This window comes from Petaurus breviceps, unplaced genomic scaffold (genome assembly GCF_028583685.1).
Source record: "Petaurus breviceps papuanus isolate PSGF00001 unplaced genomic scaffold, PetGlider_PUasm1.0 189, whole genome shotgun sequence".
Lineage (NCBI taxonomy): Eukaryota > Metazoa > Chordata > Mammalia > Diprotodontia > Petauridae > Petaurus > Petaurus breviceps.
In genome coordinates, this window is record NW_027185809.1 from 24,031,650 (window position 1) to 24,057,350 (window position 25,701).

Here is a 25,701-nt window from a genome sequence, read left to right on the forward strand (position 1 = left end):
TATAATGAGAGGAGATGGGGAGAGACAGATTGGGGCAAACTATCTCACACAGAAGAGGCAAGGGAAAATGGTTACAATGGAGGGGAAGAATAGGAAGGCAAAAGGGAATGGCTCAACCTTATTCCTATTGAACCTGGCTTGAGTAGGGAGGGAAATAAACACTAAATAGGGTATCTCACCCTCCAGGAGAATAGGGGGGAAGGGGATGAGAGGGGGGATGATGGAAGGGAGGGCAGGCTGGGGGGGAGGGAAGTTGGAAGAACCCACTTTTGAAAAGGGACAGGATCAAAGTAGAGAATAGAACAAGTGGGAGGTGGGATAGGAGGGAGGGAAATATAGTCAGTCTTTTACAATATATCTACTATGTTATTGTTTTGCATTAGCCGCACATGTACAACCTATACTGAACTGCTTTTCTCCCCAGTGGGGGTGGGTGGCAGGGGGGGAAGGGAATGAATCTGGAATTGAAAGTTTTAAAATCATATATTCAAATATATATATATATATGTGTGTGTGTGTATGTATATATACATATTATTATTATTAATACCATCTTACATGTAATTAAGAAATAAGATATACAGGCACTGAGGCATAGAGATCCACTGGAAAAGTCGAAACAGGTATGGGAGAAAATATGGGAGAGAGCAGATTGGAGGTGGGGATATCCTGTGGGACTGCTCTTTTGGGGGGATGGGTGGGGGAAAAATGGGGATAAAATTTGTAACTCAAAATCTGGCGGAAACGAATGATGTAAATCAGAAGTTAATAAAGCATTAAAAAAAAAGCCACGCACTGCCACTTACTGGGTCCCAAAGTCCAGACTGCACTGACCTCTCACTTTGTCCTTCGTATCTATGTGTTAATAATTTTGGGAAAGTCCACAGCTGCTGCTGATCTGGAGTCCCTCTTATTGGTGGCTGGTCAGGCCCACCCTGGGGCTAAAGCCTTGTCGTGGGGCTGGGCTCGGCTCCCAGAACACTGGGCTGGCCAATTCCTGCCGGCCTGCCGGGCTATCCTCAGTGGGAGGTTAGCTTCTCTGTGTCATTTTGTGGGTTCTGTAGCTCCAAAGTTTGTTCAGAGTCCCCTTTTTACATGGATTGGGGAAGGTGGAAGCCGGAACAGAGGGGAGGTCCTGCTTCTACTCCGTCCCCCCCTAACATTTTCTACACAATTACTCTGAAGTATTCTAAATAGTAAAAAAACTTAGCCCATATTATTTTGTGTAAATGGCAGTGGTTACAATGATAGTTGTTAACAGAGGTGATAGCCTTGGTCCAACTACATTTCCAATACTATGTTCAGTTTCATATGCTACATTTTAGTAAGAAAATTTGTATTGCTCAAACTGAAACTAAAAGACATAAGGAAGTTGTAGGGAAATGGAAAGGTGGCTCAAAATTTTTTCTTGAAATGGAAATAAAGGAGTTGATGGAGTTACTAATGCCTAAACAATGGGTGCTTCATAAATTCTTGTTAATTTAGTTTATTTCATTGAGCCCCTCAAGGCCAACAAGAAATTTCATTTCATGGTACTGATCATCTGTCTTCGAATGTTCATGATTGGAAAAGCAAAAGAATACTGAGACAATCATAGCTTATGTTACATTTGGTGCAGTGAATTAATAAGTAGAGATTTCTACAAAGAAATTGTCAAGATTCTGTAAACCAATTCAAGATATACCTTAAAATCTTATTGACTTTAATTTGAAGAATGACATTAGGCAGGGCAGTGGAAAGCATGCTAGAAAATATGATTGAGAATTATAAAATGGAAGAGTACTTTTATAGTCCTCAGAAATCCCATATTTGTGTAACAGGAATACTTTCTTTAAAAAGAGAACTAGGAAGCACTAGACATAGTAAGCACAGGATATCATCATAAAAATATAATTTCCTACCTTAATATGAAAGGATCGGTCACTGATGTAAATATGTCAATCAATAAACAAACATGCCAGGAACTATGCTAAGTGCTGGTGATACAAAGGGAGGCAAAAGACACCTTGCCCTTAAGGAGCTTACAATCTAATGAGGGAGACAACATGCAGACAAACATATGCAGAAAAAACTATATATAGGATAAATAGGAGATAATTAACAGAGGAAAAGCACTAGAATTAACAGGGGTTGGGAAAGGCTCTCTGTAGAAGTTGGGATCTTATTTGGGACTTAAAAGAAGCCAGGGAGGTCAGCAATCAGAACAGAGGAAGTAGAGTGCTTTAAGCATGTGGGACAGCCAAAGAAAATACCCAGAGCCAAGAGAGGAATTATCTTGTTTATGGAACAGCCAGGAGGCTTTTGTCACTGGATCAAAGCATACATGTCAAGGAGTAAGGTGTAAGAAGATTGGAAAGGTAAGAGGGGGCTAGGTTATGAAGGTTTTCTATGCAAAACAGATTATTTTGTATTTGCTCCTGGAGGCAACAGGGAAGCAATGAAGTTTATTGAATAGAAATAAAGCAGAGGTACTTATTGTAGATGACCTTTTAAAGGAATGTAACTACAAAGGACAGAAGAGATATACGTCAACAGTTAGGGGAGATGGAAGGATCAAGTGAGGGCTTTTTTCAACATGGAGGACACACAGGCATGCTAGTAGTCAGAAGGGAATGAACTAGTATCCAAGAAGAAATTGAAAATATGTGAAAGAGTGGGATGCCAGAGGGCTCAATCTGTTGGGAGAGATGGGATGCAATGGGATTGAGACTGAACAAGGAGAAGATTAAGTCTTAATAAGGAGTAAGGTTACTTCATCATGTAAGACAAGGATGAAGGCAGTAAGGAAGAGAGGAGGAGAGGAAGTTCATGGCAAATGACTTCAATTTTTTTATAAAATATAAGACAAGGTTTTAATTTGAGAGAGTGGGAGGAAGAAGAGCCATGGAAGGTCTGAAGAGAGATGAAAAGATTTGGAAGAGCCACTGTGTAGAGTGGGATAGTGAGTTGATAAAGGAGGTATAGTGAAGGACCAGCTGAGATTTTGTAACATTAACCTGTAGTGAATCTAGTCAGAGCACTTGTGTGATTTTCTTCACCTTATTTTAGCACCACATGCATAAGGTGATGAATGGTGGGAATTATCCAAAGTTGAGGCTCAGTGAGACACAATTCATTATATGATAAGAGGGCAAGGGATTCAAGAGACAAAGAGTGTAGAGTTAATCTGTTTCACTAAGCTGTCAAGATGGGAAAGGTGGAGAGTATGGCTAGTGCAGAGGAAATGGTATAGAAGAATAAAGAATACTGAGAGGAAGAGGGACCAGAGATCATGGTGTAGCTGAAAAGTAGGGTTTTGCAAGGGAAGGCCAAGGGAAAGGTAAAAAACCAATAAATTACAGTCAGATAAGGGGATTTCAGAATCCTTAAACATAGACGTGGTGCACTTGTGAGCAATGGCAAGATCAAGTGTCTAACCATTTTTGTGAGTACCTGGGGTGTGTGGCTGTGAAGGACTAGCTCATGGGAAGTGAGGTTCAGGAACGACTGGTTTCAGGGGTGAGGAACCTGCAGCCTTAAAGCCACATGTGATCTTTTACATCCTCAAGTGTGGCCCTTTGACTGAATCCAAACTTCACAGAATAAATAAAAGGATTTGTTCTGTAAAACTTGGACTCAGTCAAAAGGCTGCACCCAAAGACCTAGAAGGCCACATGTGACCTCAAGGTTGCAGGTTCCACACCCCTAGATTAGGGTGTTTGAGGGAGATTAAATATATAAGTTGAAGTCTTCTAGTCCACTCTAGGGCAGGAGTTGAGGAAGAGAGAAAAATTGTGATCCAGGTTTCAAACTCATTGAAGAAGGAAGCAGAGGGACCTGGGTGTCTGTTGACAATGGCTACCAGGATTTTAATTGGATGGTAGATATGAATAGTATGAATTTTAAAGGAAGAGAGGTTATTGAGTGATGGAGGAAGGGAGAGAACCTGAAAATGGCAACAGAAAGCAAGGAATATTCCAACTCCCCCTCCTCAACCAGTGAGTAGGGGAAAATAAATGAAGGTGAAGCCAGTACTGGAAAGGTTGGCCAGGGATGTTGTGTGATCAGAGAACATCCAGCTTTTAGTAAGAGCTAGTCGATGGAAGAAAGAAGGGAGAGGAAAAGATTTACAATGTTGTCTGTGGAACAGATATTCCAGGGGGCACAGTGTAAGAGATGTGCAGAATTCAGATGAAACTTTGAGGTAAGATGGTTGAAAAGGATGGGAATGAGTAATCAGGGGGTAGGAGGTGTGGCATGGGGTTTGGATAATGATCTACAACATTTATCAATGAGTGGAGGAGCGCCACTCCTCCATACTCAAAGGACAATGAAGCTGATAGCAAAAGGAGAACGTGAACAGGAAGTTCTCCACATTATATATTAAATATGCATTAAAATCAGAAAGAAAATGAATAAAAAACCTAAATTAAACACAAAATAAGAGATACTAAAAATTAGTGGAGAAATAAAATTGAACCTCCCCAACACCCCCCAAAATCAACAACCTTATACAAATAGCTGGCGGGGGGGGGGGGGGAGGAAATGAAAAGCTGGTTCTTTGAAAAGACTAGCCAAACTGATTTTCTAAATAAACCACCAACATTCTGTTTCTGAGATTGGACAATTTAAGATTTTTATTTGATCTTCTGTTAGTGGGCATATTATAAAGGTATTCTATTTCTTTTGTGTTGACAAATCTTTAGTCATCTGATTAAAAAGAAAAGTACAGAAAATCAAATCACTAAAATACCAAACAAGGTAAGACTGAGAACACAAAAGAAATTCTACCAGTTGGAACTCCAAATTGAAACCCTTTCAAGGAACTAGGCAATTCTTTAAGACTCTAAGCTGCAGAAAAGGTGTTGTGTTAGTAGAAGGGAGTTCTTTATACCAGTGATGTTACAAGTCTAGTCCCTATTTTTATTCCTATTCTAATTAAGTAGTAAGTAAAGAAATCTAATTTGACAAAATACATGTCATGTAATTTGGGATTCCAACTGGTGGAACACACTGTTAACATCAGATAAGGTAGTTTCCAACAAATGTAAGATGTGATTATATTTCCTTACATACAAGATACAAATAGAGAAACTCAATTCTTTGTCAACTGAAGAATATAATGTTAAATAGAGTAGGTGCTTCATTAGAAGTAGTTGGTCTAAAGGTGCCAAAATGAAATGTAGAATAAAAGGATTATTCAAAATATTCAGGAAAAAATAATGCCTTTTTAGCAGAATTCTTTAGAAAATTACAAAAATTCCAATAATACAGAAATGTGTCTAAATTAACCATATAATTAATAATATTCTTCAATGCATATTGTGGACACAAAATCACAAGAATGAGATTACTTAACCAAACATCTTAGTTATGTTTATGGGTGTACTTACATCAGCTAATTCTTTGATTTGCTTTGTTGACACGTCAAATGTGTCAAGCCTTTGAAGACAAGGCAAATGATACAGCACATGTGTAGAATAATGACACAGCAGACAAACTGGATTAGGCTTATACTGAGGATCATTCAGACTCAGATCCTTTAAACGGGGTAACTTGACTAAGTTAGTGAGTTCCTAAAATAGGGACAATAACAAAACATTAATCAATAGTCATTACCTCTTCCTATAGAAGGTATTTGAAAATATAAAAAGGCTACACATTCTAGAGTAATGCAGCATAATCATATATACACCTAAAATGTAAACACAGTTTAGCTACCTATGATGTATTTCACTAGTGAGAAAATTCTGTAGTTGTCTAAAATATATGCCGAAAAATCAAACAATAGTTTATGTCCAGTGATAATCATTAAATATCATATTTTGGCCAAAGTTTGAATTAATCAAACCTTGCCTCATTTTAAAAAGGCTCCTTTTCTGTCTCAGCCACTCCAGAGACTAGATAAGGCAGGGAGTAGGATTTAAAACATGCACCCTGAGATCATAAATTCCAAACAGTCCCAGCTTTGTCTAGCTCTCAAGAGAACCCTTCTCCTTATGTCAACCAGACGAGGCCTACTTTATGGCTCTTAAGGACAAGACCCTCAACACACGGCATTAACTTGACTAATGGGACTTTTTCTTATCTTAATATTTTCTGGTCATATACCATGTTATGGAATGTTAATGGTAAAGGAAACACAGATACTCTGAATCATAATTTCAGTTGACACTTTGTCAACTCTCTTGTTTTATTGTATTAGCCATTTACACAATTAAGAAAATTCCTTTTTTCATACAATGATTAAACCATTATGGGGAGCATAAATTTGTGTGACTCAACCACCCTGTATTGGGAAGGTTCTAAAATGTACTTAAGCTCTCTCATCCTTTTCATATAACTGAATAAGGTGAATCCTCCCTTGTATGATGCCATTCCAGATACTGTCATCTTAATAGAAAGGATCCAGCAATATTATGGGATTTGGTACGCAGTTACTGATTTAGCCAATCCATCCCAATAGACTCTAAACAATGGGACCAGTTTGCTTTCACTTGGCAGGGCAGACAATATACTTTTACCTGCTTGCCACAAGGATATCTGCACAGCCCCATTATTTATCATGGGATCGTGGCAGAACATATGGATGAATTAAAGCTACCTGGTATACAGCTTACCCACTACATTGATGATATACAAGGGAAAAACGTAAAAGAAGTGGATGAGAGTTTGATGATTTTAATTGGGCATATGGAAAGAGGAGGGTGGGAAATTAATCCTGCAAAGATTAAAGCACCAGCTCAAAATGTAAAATTTTGGGGTATACAATGGAATAAGGCGCTGTGAGAGATTCTTTCGCAAGCCTGACAAAAGATTCAGGATTTTCCTATCCCTATCAACAGGAAAGAGGCCCAAAAGTTTATAAGATTATTTGGATATTGGCAACATCATATACTGCATATTGGGAAGATTTCTGAAACCTTTATATAAAGTTACTTGGAAGAAATTTGAATTTGATTGAGGACCTGAGCAGAGCAAAGCTTTTGAAGAAGCCAAGGGTGCTATACAATTGGCCCTAGATTTATGGCCTATGCAAAATAGCCTGGTGATTATGCAAACTGAAGTTTATGGCAAAAACAGCAAAGTGGAAATGTACCTTTGGGATTTTGATCTAGGAAACTTCCTTCATCTGGAGTACAATATACACCTTTTGAAAAGTGGTTATTAGCTTTGGACTTTGATAGAGACTGAACAACTGACTCTGGGTCATGAAGTGACCTGGAATCACAATTATGACCTGGGTAATGAGTACTCCAGTTTCTCACACAATTGGACAAGCACAAGAGGTCAGCATAATTAAATGGAAATAGTATATTCAAAATTGAGCTAAAGCAGGCAAAAGTGGAGTTTCTGCTCTACATGAATCCATACCCTGAACCAAAGCAATAGTTTGTACAGTCCTCAATATGACAGATTAACCGAAGAAGAAAAGAAACACGCATGGTTTACTGATGGGACAACAAAATATTAGGGACATAAAAGACATTGCAAAAAAGTAACCTAAAATCCATGTACTAAGCAGACTTTGGAAAGTACTGGGGTAGGTGGAAGTAGTCAATATGCTGATCTTATGGCAGTACATCAAGCTATCAAAACAGAACAAGAAGGACAGTGTCATATATTTACTGATCCATGGGTGATAGATAGCTAATGAGTTAGTTACATGGATGCCCATGTGGAAAAATCAAAATTGAGAAATTCATGGTAAACAAGTGTGGGGCAAAGAATTATGGAAAGATATATGGGACATGTATATATGGCTACTAATTTGTCAGTTTTTCATGCAGATGTCCATGTGGCCCTCACCAAGTCAGAATGTGAGTACAATGCACATGCTGATTGACTAGCAAAGATTGCTATTCAACATATTGTCTGTCCCTACCCTTGACACCAACTGATGATCTGGAACTAGCAAAAAATGGCGCTAGCACCATCAAACAGCCGGTCATTTAGAGGTCTGGGCCACACACCCATGGGCACAAGATTGAGGTATTGGTATCTCTCATTCACTGTTAAAATATATAGAATAGGAATGTCATATATGTCAACTGGAAAAGGAATGAACTCTTCTTTGGGTAGTAACTGGAAAGATAGCAAAGGGAAAAGTTCCAGCCCAAATTTGGAAAATATTGGTCCTCTATCACAAGATAAAGGATGCAAATTTATATGTATTTGTGTTGACCCCTGTTCAGGTGTACTGGTAGCTTGTCCTTATGAAAATGCAAACCAGAAAAACACCTGTAAAACTCTAGATATCATAAGTTGATATTATGGAACACCAATGCAGATTCAGAGTGACAATGGGTCATATTTCAAAGGTAATGAAATGAAGAAATATTATATATTAAACAATATAGAAAGGATATATAATATTCCATATTATCCAGAAGCATCTGGGTTAATTGAAAGAATGAGTGGATTATTGAAAGAACAGTTAAGGAAGTTAAGTTCTAAAAATTTGTGTCAACATCGGTGTAATGGTAATGTAATTTGACCCCTTTCTATTGGTAAGTAAGCAGGTACTTAGCACTTAGTAATTGATCAAACCTCTGTTGGGGAAACAGGAGGTATAAACTCCTGTCTCCTGTTGCTGGGGTAACAGGAAGGGGTTGGCTGAAACAGGAAGCTAATGCTGTGTGTCTATAAGAAAAGGCCCAGAGAGGTAGTCAGAATTTCTTGGGACCAGATCTGGAGACAGCAGCTACAGAAGAGAGAATTGAGAATTGGGCCAGAATTTTCCTGAGAACTTGTGGTGGTGGAGCTTCTTCTGAACAGGAGGCCAGGAGCCAGGAGCCTGGAGCCCAGGAGCCTGGAGCACAGGAGGCCAGGAGGCCAGGAGCCTGGAGCCCAGGAGCCCTCTCCCCACAGGCTGGATAAAGTGATTCTGATTTTTTGAATGAGCTGCAGAAGACTGAGGAAGCATCACAGGGATTCAGGGACTTTGTATATTTGTGGCTTGGTTGAGCCTTGAATTCCTGGAAGCAGAAATTGTGAAGGATTTACAGAGTAAATCTGTAAACTTCAGTGTGGAGCAGGACCTACCTAGAAAACTAGACAAGGAACTGGGAGCTGTCTGCCACTGAACCCAGGTGACAGTCTGGTGAATCCAGGTAGAATCTGGTACGATGAAAGGGGATCCAGGGAATCTGAGAACCAGCCCCAAGTCAAGATGAAAAGATCTCTCTGTGGGTACTGAGTAATAATGAAATTGTAGTTTACTAGTGACCTAGGGGTGAAGGGTTTGTGTATTTTCTAATGATTGTACTTAGTGATTAATGATACTTAGTAATTGATTGCTGAATAAGTGACTGATTGAGTTAATTTAGCATGCCCCATGAGTGGAAGACTTTGACTATTGTACTTTGAGATGATTGTTCTTTTTTCTAAATATTGTGACCACTTTGGAGAAAACTATGTGGCCATTTTAATGATAAGCTGTTGTGAATACTATATTGTGATTTTCTGTGATAAGTTGTAATATTGTGAATGCTATACCTTGATTTTCTGTGAATGTTTTGCTTTAATTTGTTATGGAATAAGTAGAGTGTTAACTATACTGTGTAATCAGAACCTTAAAAGCTGTTCACAGTAGCATTCTTCTGGAAAGCTGTGATAGTAATAGCATTTAAAGATTCCCCTGTATTGGCTTGGTTTTCAAATTGATTGTGTTAAAACCCAGAGTTTGTTAATCCCACCCGTGGGATGGACTTGTTGATATGAAAAGAAAGTTCTGAACTGGGAGGAGCTGGTGACATAGATTTGGAGAGACAAGAGAGAGGCAGAAGAACTTTTTGGAAGCAGCACCTCGTGGAGGCAGAGAGAGACTGAGAGAATTGCTGGGGGCCACTTTGAATTGCCCTGGACTTTTGAGACCTGCCCCCTGAGCTGCCAAGGACTGAGGAGACATGGCTGTTTTGCTGGTACTTTGTCTGTCTGTTTTGATGTTGTTTTGCCAGATTTGTCCACTGGTGAAAGACAGTCCTTTTGTTGAAGAAATCCTGGAACCTGGCTGTTGGCTAAGAGCTCCTGAGACTGTCCCGTAGACAGAGAGTGAATACTGTCCACTGGTGAAGGACAGTGCTGTTGTTGCAGGGGTCTGGGAACCTTTCTGTTGGTTCAGAGCTACTGAGACTGTCCTGCAGACAGAATGAATACTGTCCACTGGTGAAGGACAGTGCTGTTGTTGCAGAGGTTCTGGAACCCTGCTGTTGGTTCAGAAGCCCTGAAGAAGGATTTTCTTGTTGTATGTTTACAGAAATCCTGGGAGAGGGTTTTGCTAATGTTTTCAGGGGTTCTAGGACTGTTCTGCAGACAGAGGATGAATTAATGAAGAGACTGGCAATGTATCTTGTGGCCTTGCTAAGCCTTGTCTCCCCAGGAACTAAGATTTCTGAGAACTTGCCTCCTGTCAAGATGAAGAAAAGACCTCCATTTGGGTATTAAGTGCTGTGCTTAAACTTGATGTAACTCTGGGGTAGATTCAATTGTGATCCAGGGGTGGGGAACTTTTGACCTTTTTGTGTTCTATGGTTGAACAAATGAATGTACTTTACTTATGTTTGGAAACTAATCTCCATTTGAGAAGAGGGGCTTTGTGGTGGACTAAATGAAGGTACAGCCTAGGGGTGGAGTAGTATTTAGAACAGGGACTTTGTAATTGATTGAATGAATGGAAGGTCCTGGGGTGGGATAGTACTTGGAGATTATTTAATCACCCTTAGTAAATGCTGTATTTTGAATGATGTCATGTTTTGACCTTCTCTGTTCTTGGTTTGTCACTGAATAAAATGGAGAGCACCTATGCTGGTATTCTGAACCTTGGGAAGTTGCCTTTCCTTGGCATTACATTACAAAAGCTGCTCATGCATAGCATTACAATTGGAAAGATTAATATGTTCACTGCTTTATGTGATTTTAATAATAGACCATTGGGAGGAAGTACACCTCTAGTCAGAATGATGACCCTAAATCTGCAAATCAGAAAACAGCAGACATATAAGATCCCAAATACTGAGTCCTGGACTGTGAGGCAAGATGACCTATTACTGTATCCAGGAACATGTGGTTCAGCAGGATATGACTTACATTGTTTAGAGGACTTTTGGTTGGATAGAAAATAAATAAGAAACATCTTTACTGGAATATGTATGAGAATCCCTAAAAATCATTTTGTCAAATTATACCCTTAACTCTTGTATGGCTATGATAGTAAGTCCAGAAGCATGACTGACCATATATTTGTCTTTTTTTTTTTTTTGGCTTTTTGTCTATTAAACTTGTTTGCAAGATTTGTTTCCTGCAGGCTTAGTACAAGCCACCTGCAGATGCCTGATTACTTAAGTTGGATGCCACCCCCTGTACATGACTATGATGTACCACCCCTGGACCTGGCGTCAACCAAGCTCCAGATGCCAGCTAAAGACTGACCTCTTGAATTGGACCTCTTGGGGGCAGGGACAGCTCTATCTCCAATTTCATCTGGAAGTAGCTATGGAGAAGAGATCTTGGTCCCTTACCCCAAGATTTTGAGCCCCATTCATTTGAGAGGGGGAAGAAAGGGTGCTTGTGGCCAAGCCCCCACCCTAAGATATTGTTTTATGTGCTTATTTTCTATTATCCCTGTTATACTGTTGCAAAGTTCTGTTGACACCAGTTATCCCACCAATTACCCCTAAACTCTCATTAATCTATGTAATGAAATATTCTTTAATTGTATTTTTGCTATGTAAGGAACATGAAAGGTCTTGGGGCCAACTGCGTTGCCAATGATAATTTGAAGATCTTCCCTGCCCCTTAATAAGCCTAAGGGAATCTGAAGACTTTTCCTGCTTTGAAAATATACTGTTCCTCCTAATAGGCTGAATGTAATCACATGGAGCCTGTAGTAGGAGGAGTTTGTTGAAGGGAGGAGAAGAGCCCACAGGAAGCTGGGAGTCAGAGTAGGGTGTACTAGGAGAGCGTGCATCTGAGAGAGACAGGTTTGTGAGTAAATGCTGGTTTGTGGGAAGGCTAAATGACAGCATGGCTCTCTGTGCCGTTGTGGTTTATTAACTTCTTTGCTACTATGATAGAATCAGCTTACTCGTTTTTGGATCTGGTTTTCGAATAAATGTTTTGCTTCTGTCTTCTATATGGAGAGTCTGTTATATTTTGTGATTGAGCACTATGCAGGTATATTTATGGTTACCATTCGCTCTGTGAATATTGCCTTGGTGCTACACCTTGTCTCCATGTTTTCTGGCTATCCTCCATGCCTGGAATGCTCTTCTTCCTTTACCTGTACCTCTTAGTTTCCATGGCACCTTTAAGACTCAGCTCTTGGAATGGGGTCTTTTGTGCATGTAGAGAGGTTTGCCGTGGCAAGGAGAAAGCCCACCACTCCATGTGAGACATAGGTGAAAGAAGAGATAGCAGCAGAAGGCATCTGAGTGATGTGAAATGAAAAGAAGGGGACAAGAGGGAGCTCTTAGTGAGTATACTCAATTTTTTCAGTAATTTATAAGGCAAGGTTCTCTGTTGAGAGTGTGAGAGGGGGGGAGCAATGGGATATTTGAGGAGCAATGAAAATATTTAGAAAAGCCACTGTAGTGAGTAGGAGAGCAAGTCAATTTGGGGCATAAAAGGATTGCTTCACAACAGTGAGGGCCCAGTTGAGATTATGTGGTATATCCAGGTGGCACAGTTTCATGATTTCCTCCAACTTATTTAAACAACTCATAAATTAGAGTGAAGGCAGTGAATAATGAGAGTAATCCAAGGCTAAGATTTGGTAGAACACTGACAACAGGATGAAAGTGCAAGAGTCTTGAGAGAAAAGAACATTGTAGAACTGAAGTGATTCACCAAAGGGCCAAGACAGAGAAAAGGAAGAATGTAGCCAGTATAGAGGTGATGGACTGGGAAAGAACTGAAGGGATGGAGGTCACAGTGAGGATAAAGATCAGGGCTTGGGATTGCAAGGCAGAGAAGAAGTGGAAGGACAACAGATTGTGATCAGGTAAGAAAATCTTGGAGTTCATGATTTGCTGAATGAATCAATGAATTGTGGAATTATACCCTAAAAATACTGTTAAAAGAAAAGGGCCTATCTGTGCAAAAATATTAATAGCTATTTTGCCTATAATAGCCCAAACCTATATATAACATATATCTAATGAATATAATGGTATATTAATAGGATACGGTATTGTTATGCCATAAAATGACAGAAACGACAAAAACAAAGATCTACATAAAGTGCATGACCTTGGACATGTCCCTTGATTTCTCTGAATATCAATTTCCTCAACTGTAAAATGAGAGGCTTTGAGTAGTGGACCTTTAAGTTACAACTAGGCCCAAATCTATTATCCTTTTCTCTTTGATGACAAAAAGCAATGTCAGCAAAATAACCACAAACACATTGGCTATAACATTATTTAAAAACAAGAAGAAAGGAAATAGATCTTTGGAAGGGGATACAGAACAAATATACTGTTCATTTTTTTCTGTTAAAACATATAGAATAATTTTAATCAAATTGCTAATAATGTATGTTAGAGTTTTATTTAAAGATGTATTCCATATTTAAGTTTGTCAGTATTTATTTTTATTTGCTGAAATTATTATATTTATAATCAAATATTTTAAAACAAAATATTTTAAAATATTTAAATACCATTAATCTATCACTATTAAAATTTCTCTTATACAACTTAAGTTAAAAAGATCAAGATTTTTCATAATTACACATTAAGACTTTGTGGTTGAAAGGATTCTGGGAAGATGGCGGAGCAGATCAGAAAATTTCAAGCTCTCAAGATTTTCCCTCACAAGAGTTAAAATAGCACCTTAGGGTGAACAAAGTGTGAGTGAAAAGAAGGGGAGAAGAGGGAGCTTTTAATGAGTGGACTCAATTTTTTCATTAATTCATAAGGCAAAGTTCTCTGCTGAGAGTGTGAGAGGAGGGGGGCAATGGGATATTTGAAAAGCAATGAAAATATTTAGAAAAGCCACTGTAGTGAGTAGAAGAGCAAATAAGAATAAGAGCACAACCCAGGTCTTCCTGGGACAATTTGAGGAGATCTGAAGAAAAATCCCATAATTAGATTTGGTCCCTGTGAAGAGTAAACACATCCCGGCTACGTTCCATTTTAACAACAAGAAGGTAGCCACTTAAATAACAAGAGGCAAGGCTTGGGGTTAGTTGGTTTGAGACCTCAGCCACAGTCACAGAAACTTTTACCTGAGGATAGTGAGGGGAGTTGGGTGTTTGAGCCTGGGAGGATTGAGGGAACCTCTGCTGATAAGGAATGCCAGACCAGCTATGCTGTGAAGAGCAGCTAGGGGGAGGAAGAACCAGCACACACCTGCTGAGTGCAGAAGCAGTGGGGCAGAAAGCCCTTGGCTATGGGCACTTACAGGAGGCTGGAGGTTCGGCTTTGGCACCAGCCTAGAGGAGAAAACTGAAGGTCTGGGACAAGAGGCACCATCTCCCTTACCCCGGGACTAGCGGTGATTACAAAAATTAAGCTATCACCCCCAAAAATACACAGACAAAGGAGAAAGAATCCAACCATAGAAAGTTATTATGGGAATAGAGATGACTGGGGATCATCTTCAGAGGAGGATATTGAAGTAAAGAAATCCCCAAAGAGTAATGTCAAATGGTCACCTGCCCAAAAAGAATCCATAGAAGATCTTAAAAAAGACTTTAAAAATCAAATGACAAGAGAAGGAGGAAAAAATAAAAAAAAAAAAAAAAGAATCCAAGAAAAACAGGAAGGTTATGAAAGGAAAGTCAACCAATTAGAAAAGGAGATCCAGAACCTTAAGGAAGAAAATGACTCCCTGAAAATTAGAATTGGGCAAAGTGAAGTCAGTGAAATTATAAGAAATAATTAATCTCAAAATATGAATACTGAAAAAATAGAAGAGAAAGTAAAACATCTTATAAAGAAAAACAACAGATTTGGAGAATAAATCAAGAAGAAACACAAAAATAATCAGACTAACTGAAAGTTATAGTCAAAAAAAGAATCTTGATACAGTAATACAAAAAAAAAATCAAAGAAAATTTGTCCTGAAGCATTAGAATAAGGGGGGAAAGTAGAAATAGAAAAAATCCATTAGTCAAATCCTGAAACCCCCAGCTCAAGGATAAAATAGTAAAAGCATCAAGATTAAAACAAATTTAAATATGGTGGTGCCACAATTAGGCTCACACAAGACCTAGCAGCAGAGGCATTAAAGGACCGAAGGTCTTGGAACATAATATATTGAAGAGCAAAAGAATTGGGGCTCTGGCCAAAAATATCATATCCTGCAAAGTTAAGTATTACCATCAATAAAAAAATGGACATATGATAAACTCTCAGACTTTCAAGACTTTGTTAAAAAAAATCCTGAACTTAACAGAAAGTTTGACATGCAAGAACGAAGAGAAATATAAGCTATATACAAAAGACTGATTATAAGCAAGATTGGAGTAAACCTGAATATGACATTAATTTAAAAAGTAAAACCATTTAGGAACAGCTAAAAAGAGTAATTATTTTATACAAATGAGGTGTAAGAGGAAGAATGGATACAGAAGAATTAGATGGGGGAGGAGGGCTGGTAATTCTGGTAACCTACTTTTATCAGGAATGGGTTTAAGAGGGAACAATACATATATATTTAGAAGAATATAAAAGTTTTCTAAATTCAGAAGAAATAAAATGGTAAGGGCATAGGGAGGGGGAGAGGACAAGGGAAGGACACTTTAGAGTGGAGAATGAGGGAGTAGGTAAAAGGGAGGATACAGAAGGATGTTTAGATTTATGGGAATGGGAGGAGAGGGGAGGGATCCTTGGAGGGGGTAGGCGAGTAATAGGAGGGCAAGGCAGTAGGTAGAAGTAAAGTAAAAGAGGCAGGAGGGATAGGAAACAAGAGATATGCACGAAAAAACAAAGATCAGCTGTAGAATGTTTGGGAAATTCTATGTCTATACATGTATATGTGTATGTATGTATTTATAGCTATAGAGAAACACACCCAAACTTTATTGTGGCCTTCTGGAGGAGGGGGGGAGGGGAAAAAACGTTAAAAGTGCACAGAAGAGGGCAAAAGAAAACTCACAAGGAAGTAAAGATGATCAATTCTCAACACAGTGTGTATTATTTATCATACAGGCTTTCTTAAAATGAAAATTTATTGTTACATATTTTGAATCCTTTCATGTTCTGCACACAAGCTTTTTTTTCTTTCTAACTTTGTATTTAAGTTCCAATATTTAAGTGTATGATATATTTTTGTTTTCTCTATTCTTTATTTGTGTTATGGCATTACAGTATAAAATAAAATTTATAAAATAAAAAATATAAAGAACAACAAAAAAAAGTTTTTATGGTTGTCTTAATTGTTGAAGGTCCCCAAGACCCATAGAGTAAATTGCCTGGAGTAGCTTTTGGGGGGAAATGGTTAATGTACCTTCCAAAAATACGCAGTATACTCCATTTCCATCACAGAATTTCCTCTTGTCTAGTTTATTTCTCCCAAATAAAAGGAAATGTTTACTTAAACATACCTTGAGAGAACATATTTGGTTACCAGACAGGTTTAATCTTTCTATTCTTTCATTGAAGTCCAAGCATTGCCCTTTATCAGAAAAAAAAAAAAAATTGTAAAACAGGAATTGTCATTTTACCCACTTGTCAGAATTTTATGCAACACACAGAAACATAACATGTGTACCACTGTGCAATTAAAAACTGATCGATCTGCAATCTTTTACCATCATAGTAGAGGGATAAGAAAAAGATTGATGATCTCACTAGTGTTAAGAACACCCTGGTAAGGACATTCTCTTTACTAGTGTAGCTTGGTACCTTCTCTGCAACATTAGAGTCTGAGAGAGTTGTCTGGGGCACTAAGAGGTTAAATGACTTGACCAGAGTCACACAGGGAGGATGGGTCAAATATCAGACTTGAATCCAGGTCTTCTTGGTGCCATTAGGCCATCTTGCCTCTTTAAAATAACTTAGTTATCTCAGATGAAAAAGTAAACATTACCTACCAATGCTATTTATAAAATTTCCAGCAAGATTGAGGTCTTTCAAATTCTTCAAATTTTGCAAACCCTATAAAATTTAGGAAAATTGTAATTTAGATGAAATTTAAAAATCTACATTTATAAAACTGTAGATCATCAGCAACTTTCCCATTTCTTCTCTGAGTTCTGAGAAGATTCCTTCTCAACAGCTCCTTTAGGGAGCTCTTGTAGAAAGGCAGGGTAGAACCAAAATCTTATTACATTATACTCTTTCCCCAGAATTTTTTTACTTTCTTGAGTAAATATATTTACATATTTATAAAATTATAAGTATTATTATTAATATTGATCTAAATTATGTTAAATTTTTATATTTTGGGCTAATCTATGGTATAGGGCATTTCTTGAGTATAAATAACAAAGCTTAAATTTAATCTCTATAGAAGTTGGAGTAGTTTACAAAAAAAACAAATAAACCCAAACCAAACCACCTCACAACACTCATCCTTACCTCAATAGCTCTGATTCCATTGTGGTTCAACCAAATGACCTCCAGCTTTGTTAGTAGCTCCAAATTTTCTATTTTGGTAATCTTATTATAATATAAAAACAGTTTTTCCAAATTTTTACATTCTTGTAGACCTTCAATTTTCTGTAGCAAAGGAAATAGGTGATTAGTTTTAGAATTCATTTCAAATTCAAATTTTCTCTTAAGATAAAAAGCTATAAAGTCTAGTCTTTATGGGAAAAAACTGGGCTCATGGTATGAAGTCACTACTGACTAAAAATTAGGGGGATTTACACTAAAATAACCTATAAGTATTGCTGGAAAGGCTTTAAAAAACACCATCCCCTTCTCAACTCCCTGGAAATTTCAGGTATAACTAACAGCACAGAAAAGTTTAAATTATCCTTATTTGCAGATGGTATGCTTAGAAAACCCCAGAGAATCAACAAAGAAGTTAATTGAGACAAAGCTTCAGTGAAGTAGCAGGATACAATATAATCCACAAAAATCATCATTCCTATGCAAAACTTGCAGAAATATGAAATGATGGTAAAATAAACTTTGTTTAAAAACTACAAAATGTGTAAACTATTTAGATATTAAGATATAAGATATAGAATATATAAATAATTGGAGAACTAGATATTGCTAATCATTAGACCATCAATATTATGAAAACAAGCATTCATTACAGATTTGGTGTTATGTCAATCAAATAACCAAGGAGCACACTTCCTAGAACTAGCCAAAACTATGACAAAATTCATTCATAGGAGTTAAAAGGTACAAACTTTCTCAAGGGAAATTAAAAAATAAAACATAACACCAAAGCAAGAATCAAGGACAGACAGCACTGTCGGATCTCAAAGCACAGTATAAAACAAGAATCATCAAAACTATTTGGCATTGATTAAAAATCAGAAAAGTAAATCAGTGGAACAGATTTAATAAGAAAGAAATAGAAGCAATTGAAAAAGGAGAAGTTTTCCAATAGTTTTCAATGTATTATAAATAAGAAAATCAATTACTGGAGGAAGAACTATCTATTTGAAAAGAACTTCTGAAAAAACTGTAAAGCATTTCAAGAAATTTTTCATGTAGAGCAACATCTTATACTAGCTAGCAAAATAAGCTCAAAATTGTCACATTATTTAAAAATTTGATACCAAGTAAAAGAGGTATCTTTCACAATCATATTATTCTCAACCAAAAGGTTGGGAATGATAAAGATAAAATAGACAATTGTGGCTGCATTAAAAAAAAACACACAACAGGTTTTGTAGAAGGAAAATAAACAAAAACGGAGAATGAAAAAATGAAACTATTGTGTGTAAAAACATTTTCATCAAATATCACTGTAAAAGTCTGACAGACAAGAAATATTATCAATTAAGCAGTTCAGCCATACAGTCTCCTCTACAGTCACATTCCTTTTTTGCCCTCTTATGCTACTGCTATTCCTGCCTTGCCAAACCTCTATCCTGGATCACCCTCATCACGTCTATTTTCTCTTTCATAAAGTAATATGATCTGAACTCAACTGACCCCTCATTATAACAAGACAATCTTTTTCCTCTTCTGTATTTGAAAATCACACTGTCCACAGAAGGTATGCTAAAGCTTTTTTTTCTTTTCTCAAGCCTGCATGCCACTTCTTCCTCCAGCATAGGTTCTCACCTCTGATATGAAGTATTACTGTTCTACAAAGTATGTCTTTATATTTTATTTTGTTCAATAAGACATCATTGAGGAAGTAGATGTCGTTCAAAATGAGTTCCCACTTCCTTACTATTTAATGATTCAAATCATCTGGTATCATCTTCCATCTTTTCCTCTAGTTTCTGATGAAGAGATGGTCCCTCTACTTGTGCTCTTTATCCCATACCCTCCAGGCTGCTCTAGCAGGTCACCAAGCCTTATACTTTTTCTCTCAATCTTAATCTCCTGGCTCCTTCCTTGCTACCTAAAGACATACCTACCTTTCTTATCTTTAAAAACACTTTCACTTTACCTCGCCTTCTCCCCAAACTATTGTTTCTATCTCCCTTACACATCATAGCCAAACTCCTAGAAAATTCTATGTACTTAAGACTAACTCCGCTTTCTCTCCTCTCACACTGCAGCCTTATGCTTTCAAGGATTCTGACCTCATCACTCAACTGAAACTTCTCTTTCCAAGGTTACCAAATTTTTAAATTACCAAATAGGGCAGCTAGGTGGCGCAGTGGACACAGAATGTTGGACCTGAAGTCAGGAAAATCTGAGTTCACACCTTGTCTTAGACATTTACTAGTTGTGTGAGTTTGGGCAAGTAACTTCACCTTCATTTGCTTCCTATTTCTTCATCTGTAAAGTGGGGATAATAACAGCACCTATCTCCCAGAGTTGTGGTAAGGATCAAATGAGATAATAGCACTTAACACAGTGCCTAGAACATAACAGGCATAATATAAATGCTATCCTTATTATTACTATTAAATATAGTGTCCTCTTTTGTCATTCATCCTTCTTAATTTCTCTGCAGCACTTGACAGTGATCATTTATCTTTCTGTGTTCCTCCAGTTCGGCTGCTCCTTTTGTTTTCTTTGCTAGATCATCCTTCATATCCGATTCTCCCATGTATGGGCATATCATAGAGCTTGTCATCAACCCTCTTCTTTCTCTCTCATTTCTCTTGCTGTTCTCATTAGCTGCCCTAAGTTCAACTATTATCTCTGTACAGAGGACTACCAGATCTATGGACCCAGTCTTTCTGAACTCCAGTCTCATATCATCAACTACAAAGCAGAAGTAGCAGAAGTCCATAAACATCTTAAATTCAATGTGTTCAAAATATAACTCATTGTCTCTTCCCCAAAACTCTCACCTTCCCCCAACTTTCCTATTTTTTTCTGGGAGCACCACCTTCCTTCTAGTCACCACAGTTTTCAATTTTAGAGTCATTCTCAACTCTTCACTTTCCTTCAACATAATCATTTGTCATTTTTTTCAATTCTACCTCCACAACTGTCTCATCCATACCCTTCTCTCCATACACATTACAACCCAACCTTGTTCAGGACCTTATCATTTTTCACTTGGACTTACTGCACTAACTTCCTAACAAATCTCACTATATCCAGTCTCTCCCTACCTCTATCCATCCTCCACAAATAGAATATTGAGATTCCCAAAGTGCAAGTTTGACTATATTACTCTCTTACTCAATAAGTGCAAATAAGTGTCTATGATTCAATATAAACTACTCTGCTTGGTATTAAAAATCAGGCTCACTGAACATTACTCTCCCTCTGGTCTACTCGCTACTTTCCAAACATGCCATTTGTGATCCTGCCTCAGTGCCTTTATCATCAGTAATTCATTAGCTCCTCTTTTTCACCTTGTGGAATTCCTAGCTTCCTTTGAGGCCAAAGAGGCAGTTAGGGAGGGTAGTACATAAAGTGCTGGATCTGGAGTCAAGACTTGGCCTCACATCTATACAAGCCATGTGACTGGTTAAGTAATTTGAACTTAAGCACAGTCTGCCTTATCTGTAAAAGTAGATAATAACAGCACCTCCCTCCTAGGTTGGTGTTAGGATAAGTGAGAAAATACTTGTAAAGTGCTTTTGCAAACCTTAAAGTGCTGCAGAAATTCGAGCTATTATCTCAAAAACGATGTTCTAGGAGTCCTATGCTGATCCCACAGAAGCTAGTGCCCTCCCCATAAAAATTAGTTTCTATCAATCAACAATCCGATCAATATGCATTATTAATCCCTGGGATTGTGTTAAATGCTGAGGATAAAAACACAAAAATGAAATAGTTTTTGACCTTAAGGAATTTACATTCTATCAGGAAGACAACTTGCATGTGTGTGTGTTTGTGTGCGTATATAATGTATGTATATGCATATAATAACATATAAGCATATTAATAGTATAAATATATATCTATATACATATAAATATATTTATGTGTACATTTATATTTTTATATATAATATATAACATTTTATATCTATATGTTTATACATAAATTATATATCCCAATATTATATAATATATGTATATCTGTACTTGTGTATTATGAATATGTATGTGTATTTGTGTATTATGAATATGTATTTATATCTACAAACATATATACAAACATGAGTATATGTGTGTCTATATATGTGCATATCTATATATTTTTTTCCATGAAGTAGCAGTATCTAAGCTGAATCCTGAAGGAAGTTAGCTTCCTTCCAAGAAAAGATTCCAAGAGAATCCATTCCAGGCATGGGACATAGCCAACATAAAGGCACACAGACAGGCGATAGAGTGGTGTATAAAGAACAGCAAGAAAATCAATTTGGCTAGACTACATAGGATGGATGTGAAGCATATATGTAATATATGTAATAAGTCTGGAAAGGTAGTTTGGGGCCAGGTTTTCATGGGCTTTAAATGCCCAGAAAAGATTATATTTGAGACTAGAGGTAACAGGGAACCATTAGAGTTTATCTAGTAGAGGAGTGACCTGCAGCAATCAGCCCTGTGCTTTTGAAAAATCACTTTAGCAGGTGTATGGAAGATGGATTGGAATAGGCAAACGGATCAACTAGAAGGCTATTGTAATAGCCCAGGCAAGAGGTTCCTCACCTGAGAATCCTCAGCATGGATTCTATGTGAGAAAACAGGATATGAATACAGGAGACTATTTCCTTTCTTACAAATGACCTCCAAATATACAAATCTAACAGACTCTATTTTCAATCCCTTGGCTTTGAACTCCAAACAGGGTTTTATATTTGATCCTGGAGATAACAGAAAGCCACTAGAGTTTACTGAATGGGGAGGAAGGGAAGTAACAGGATCAGACCTGCACTTTAGGAAGATCAACTTGACAGGAGTGGATGATGATGGATTGTAGTAAGGAGAGATTTTAAGGAAAGAAATCTTTCAAAAGACTGTTATAATAGTGCACTCTTCCATCAAAAAGAAACTTTAACTTTATAAATAGATGAGAAAGTTAAACTTTAACACGATAGTAGCTTCCAGAACCTCTTCTTATAAATTAAACCCTGTAGCAAAAGGTAGAGAACGCATTTGTAAGAGTGGGAAATTAGTACTATATTCAGTACTCTTCAAAGAACGGATCAGGAAACCAGAAAGAGAATTGCTCAGAATAGGTAAGAAATCAAATAATGTTGTCCAAATGGGATTGTATTTTGGAGTCCATCCCATTTCTTTTGCAAAGAATAACATTTAAAAAAATAAAAAAATTCAATGGAGTCAAACTATTTAAGCAAAAGCTTCTTCAAGGGATGGCTAGGTGGTGCAGTAAGTAAAGCGCCAGCCCCGGAGTCAGGAGGACCTGAGTTCGGTTCCAGCCTCAGACACTTAATACCCACACAAAAAAAACTAGCCGTGTAACCTTGGGCAAGTTACTTAACCTCAACTGCCCTCCAAAAAGGCAAAAAAATTAAAAAATTAAAAAAAAGCTCATTCAAGCAAAAGAAACAGAGGAGAAGGTAGTAAAGTTGGATTAAAATCGGTAAATTCAAATTTCTATATGAAGAGAAAATAAGGAGATTATTATGCTAAATTTAGGGGAAACTACAGCCCCTGTATTTATACTCCATATTTCCTGCCTGCCATCTCTACCTCCAACAAATTCTAAGGAAAGGAATAGTACTTTTGTTTTTCTGTCCTCATACACACTGAACATAGGTTCAGATATAATGTGACCTCTAAAGATACCTTTTGGAAGGCACAAAAAAGTAACAAATCCATAAACTGGGTGCATTTTCCACCCTAGGGAAAAACATTCTTGTAAACTGTAATACTACCATGAAAATTTTGTATTTTTCCATAATCTTGAGGGTTTAAAAATTCATTACTACTTATATAGATTTTATAAAAGGTTCAATATATTTTTTCAAGTGATTTTTTTCTCAAAACAAAAAAGAAATACATGTAAGAACATTTACACTTACCGTTAAGTGGCATTCAGCGATCCAAAGTTCTTTAAGTAATAAACACGACTCCAGTCCTGAGATTTTAGAAATATTTTGAGCAACTACCGTGAGACTTGTTAGATTAGGAAAAGATGCTAACCCTACAATACATGGGTACCCTGAAAAAAACATCTCCAATTTGAATGTTTCTGGTCCTTCTTGATCAATTGATTCAAAACACAAACCATTGCATGTGCACTGTTATAGAAGAAAAGATTCAGTTATTATATTATATTATACTTATATTACTTGACAATTCTTCTACCATTAGAAATTATAACTTCATACTTTATAAATAGTTTTTTTCTCTTAACAGACAAAACTGCAATCATACTACTTATACATTTTATTTCTTAGCTCATAGGCCAGGCCCATGGTTAAGTATTCTGGTTTATACCTCTGTCTCCAGAAAATAAAAAAATCCATTTGAATATCTATCATTCAGCCCCCTTCTCCTTTCTGCTTTCATCCAACCCCTAGACTCTTCTATGAATGTTATATGATGAAATTTGGATTGGACTTACCAGTTCTTTAATTATTTCTTCCTGGTTCAGTTTTTCACTTTCAATCATCTTCCATTAAAAATAACAGATAGAATAAAGTATCTAGGAAAATGAAAATCTATGCTAGACACAAAATGGTTTCTAAAATTTAACTGTTTCTTTATTCTTTTTTTAGTTTTCACTTTTCAGCATTTATTCCCAAATATATACCATTTGATAATTATAGAGCATAGCTTTTTAAAATGAGAAGACATAATTAGTCAATGAACAAGTTTATATGAGTGTCCTCTCTGTATCCACTACCATGCTGTGCAGAAAGAAAAACAAAACAAGAAACTGGAAATTTTTTGTTGTTTTCCTCAGGGCACTTTAAAATTTTTTGCAGATACTTCTTATAAACTCTATAGGTATTTTTTGCACCATCAGACAATATCTTGGGGCAGCTAGGTGGTGCAGTGAATAGAGCACCAGCCCTGGAGTCAGAAGGACCTGAGTTCAAATTTGACCTCAGACACTTACCACTTACTAGCTGTGTGACCTTAACCCCAATTGCCCTGCCTTCCCCCCTCCAAAAAGCAAAAAAAAAAATCTTCATAAATTTCCAATTGCTTCCATGGTCCATGGGAAGTATGGGAGAATGATATATATAACTGAAGGAGTTGATTATAAAATAATAGTACAGTGATTTGCACATAATAAATGCTTAATAAATGCTCTTTAATTCATTCATATTGATTATCTCAATTATCTCACATAAACAGTGTTCCATTCTGGACTAATACTCCCCAAAATCTGTTCAATGAGATTTTTTGCAATATGGGGGTATATTTTGTAGAAACCAAGGTCTAACCTGCAAAAATGGAGGCTTTAATTGTTGGAGCTACAATTTCTCTTCATCCTTTGCCATAAAGTGGAAATAGTATGATGAATGACTGCAAACCCATCTTTACTAATGCTCAAATTGCTTATAATACGTGCCTTACTGATATACTACTACCTTTCTTCTACCAAGAACAGCAGAATTAGAACACTTACTTATCTCAACCCAATGCTGAGAATATAGCAAAGGAACGAACTCTTACTCAGCTTGGGGGTACAGCGGAAAAAGTGTTAGATAGAACCCCCAGAGGACTGGAGTGCGAATCTTTCCTTGGACACTATATTCATGATTCTAGTCATGTCACTTAGCATCAATAAGTCTCAGTTTCTTCATCTCTAAAAATGTGGCTAACAAGGGCCCTGACCTCAGAGTAGTGAGGATCATATAAGATATGGTAAGTAAAGTTCTCTGGCCCAGAGAACACGTGGATTAAACACAGAGGTGGGACTCAGTGGTAATAATAGAAGCAGTAATAACAGAAGCTTCGGAAGCTCTCAAGTTGGACATTGTAATGGGGACTGACAACAGGTCAGAAAGAGATTACAGGGGGACTGTATTAGCACAGTATGCAGGACAATACGTTGTTTGGCAATTCCATTTCTTATATCCACTTCTGGATCATAGCTCAAAGGCATAAAGGAGCATTGGGGGTACACTACTGGTCTAGAGAGAATGGAAGCCCTGAGAGGCAACTGTTTGGCATCTCCATTGCCTACACCTGGTTCTTGGCAGTATCATTTCTAGCCCCAAGGGATCAGAGGATGCTGGAGAGCAGTATCAATAGTAATCCCAAAGGATCAAGGGTCCTTCCTGGGTAAGGACCAGGGTATAGAG

General features: G+C 37.3%; 1 protein-coding gene across 1 annotated transcript in view; it reads right to left on the reverse strand.

Moving 5' to 3' along the window:
* The window catches only part of LRRC9 (leucine rich repeat containing 9), a 211,438-nt gene that overhangs the window by 182,684 nt on the left and 3,053 nt on the right, over nt 1–25,701 (reverse strand). The window contains exons 2-7 of the mRNA XM_069092055.1: nt 24,009–24,089; nt 23,464–23,682; nt 17,505–17,645; nt 17,018–17,081; nt 16,529–16,599; nt 5,373–5,555 (exon numbers count right to left, since the gene is read on the reverse strand). Of these exons, the coding sequence (XP_068948156.1) occupies nt 5,373–5,555; nt 16,529–16,599; nt 17,018–17,081; nt 17,505–17,645; nt 23,464–23,682; nt 24,009–24,056 (726 nt within the window). The 5' untranslated portion in view covers nt 24,057–24,089. The remainder of the gene's footprint in view (nt 1–5,372; nt 5,556–16,528; nt 16,600–17,017; nt 17,082–17,504; nt 17,646–23,463; nt 23,683–24,008; nt 24,090–25,701) is intronic.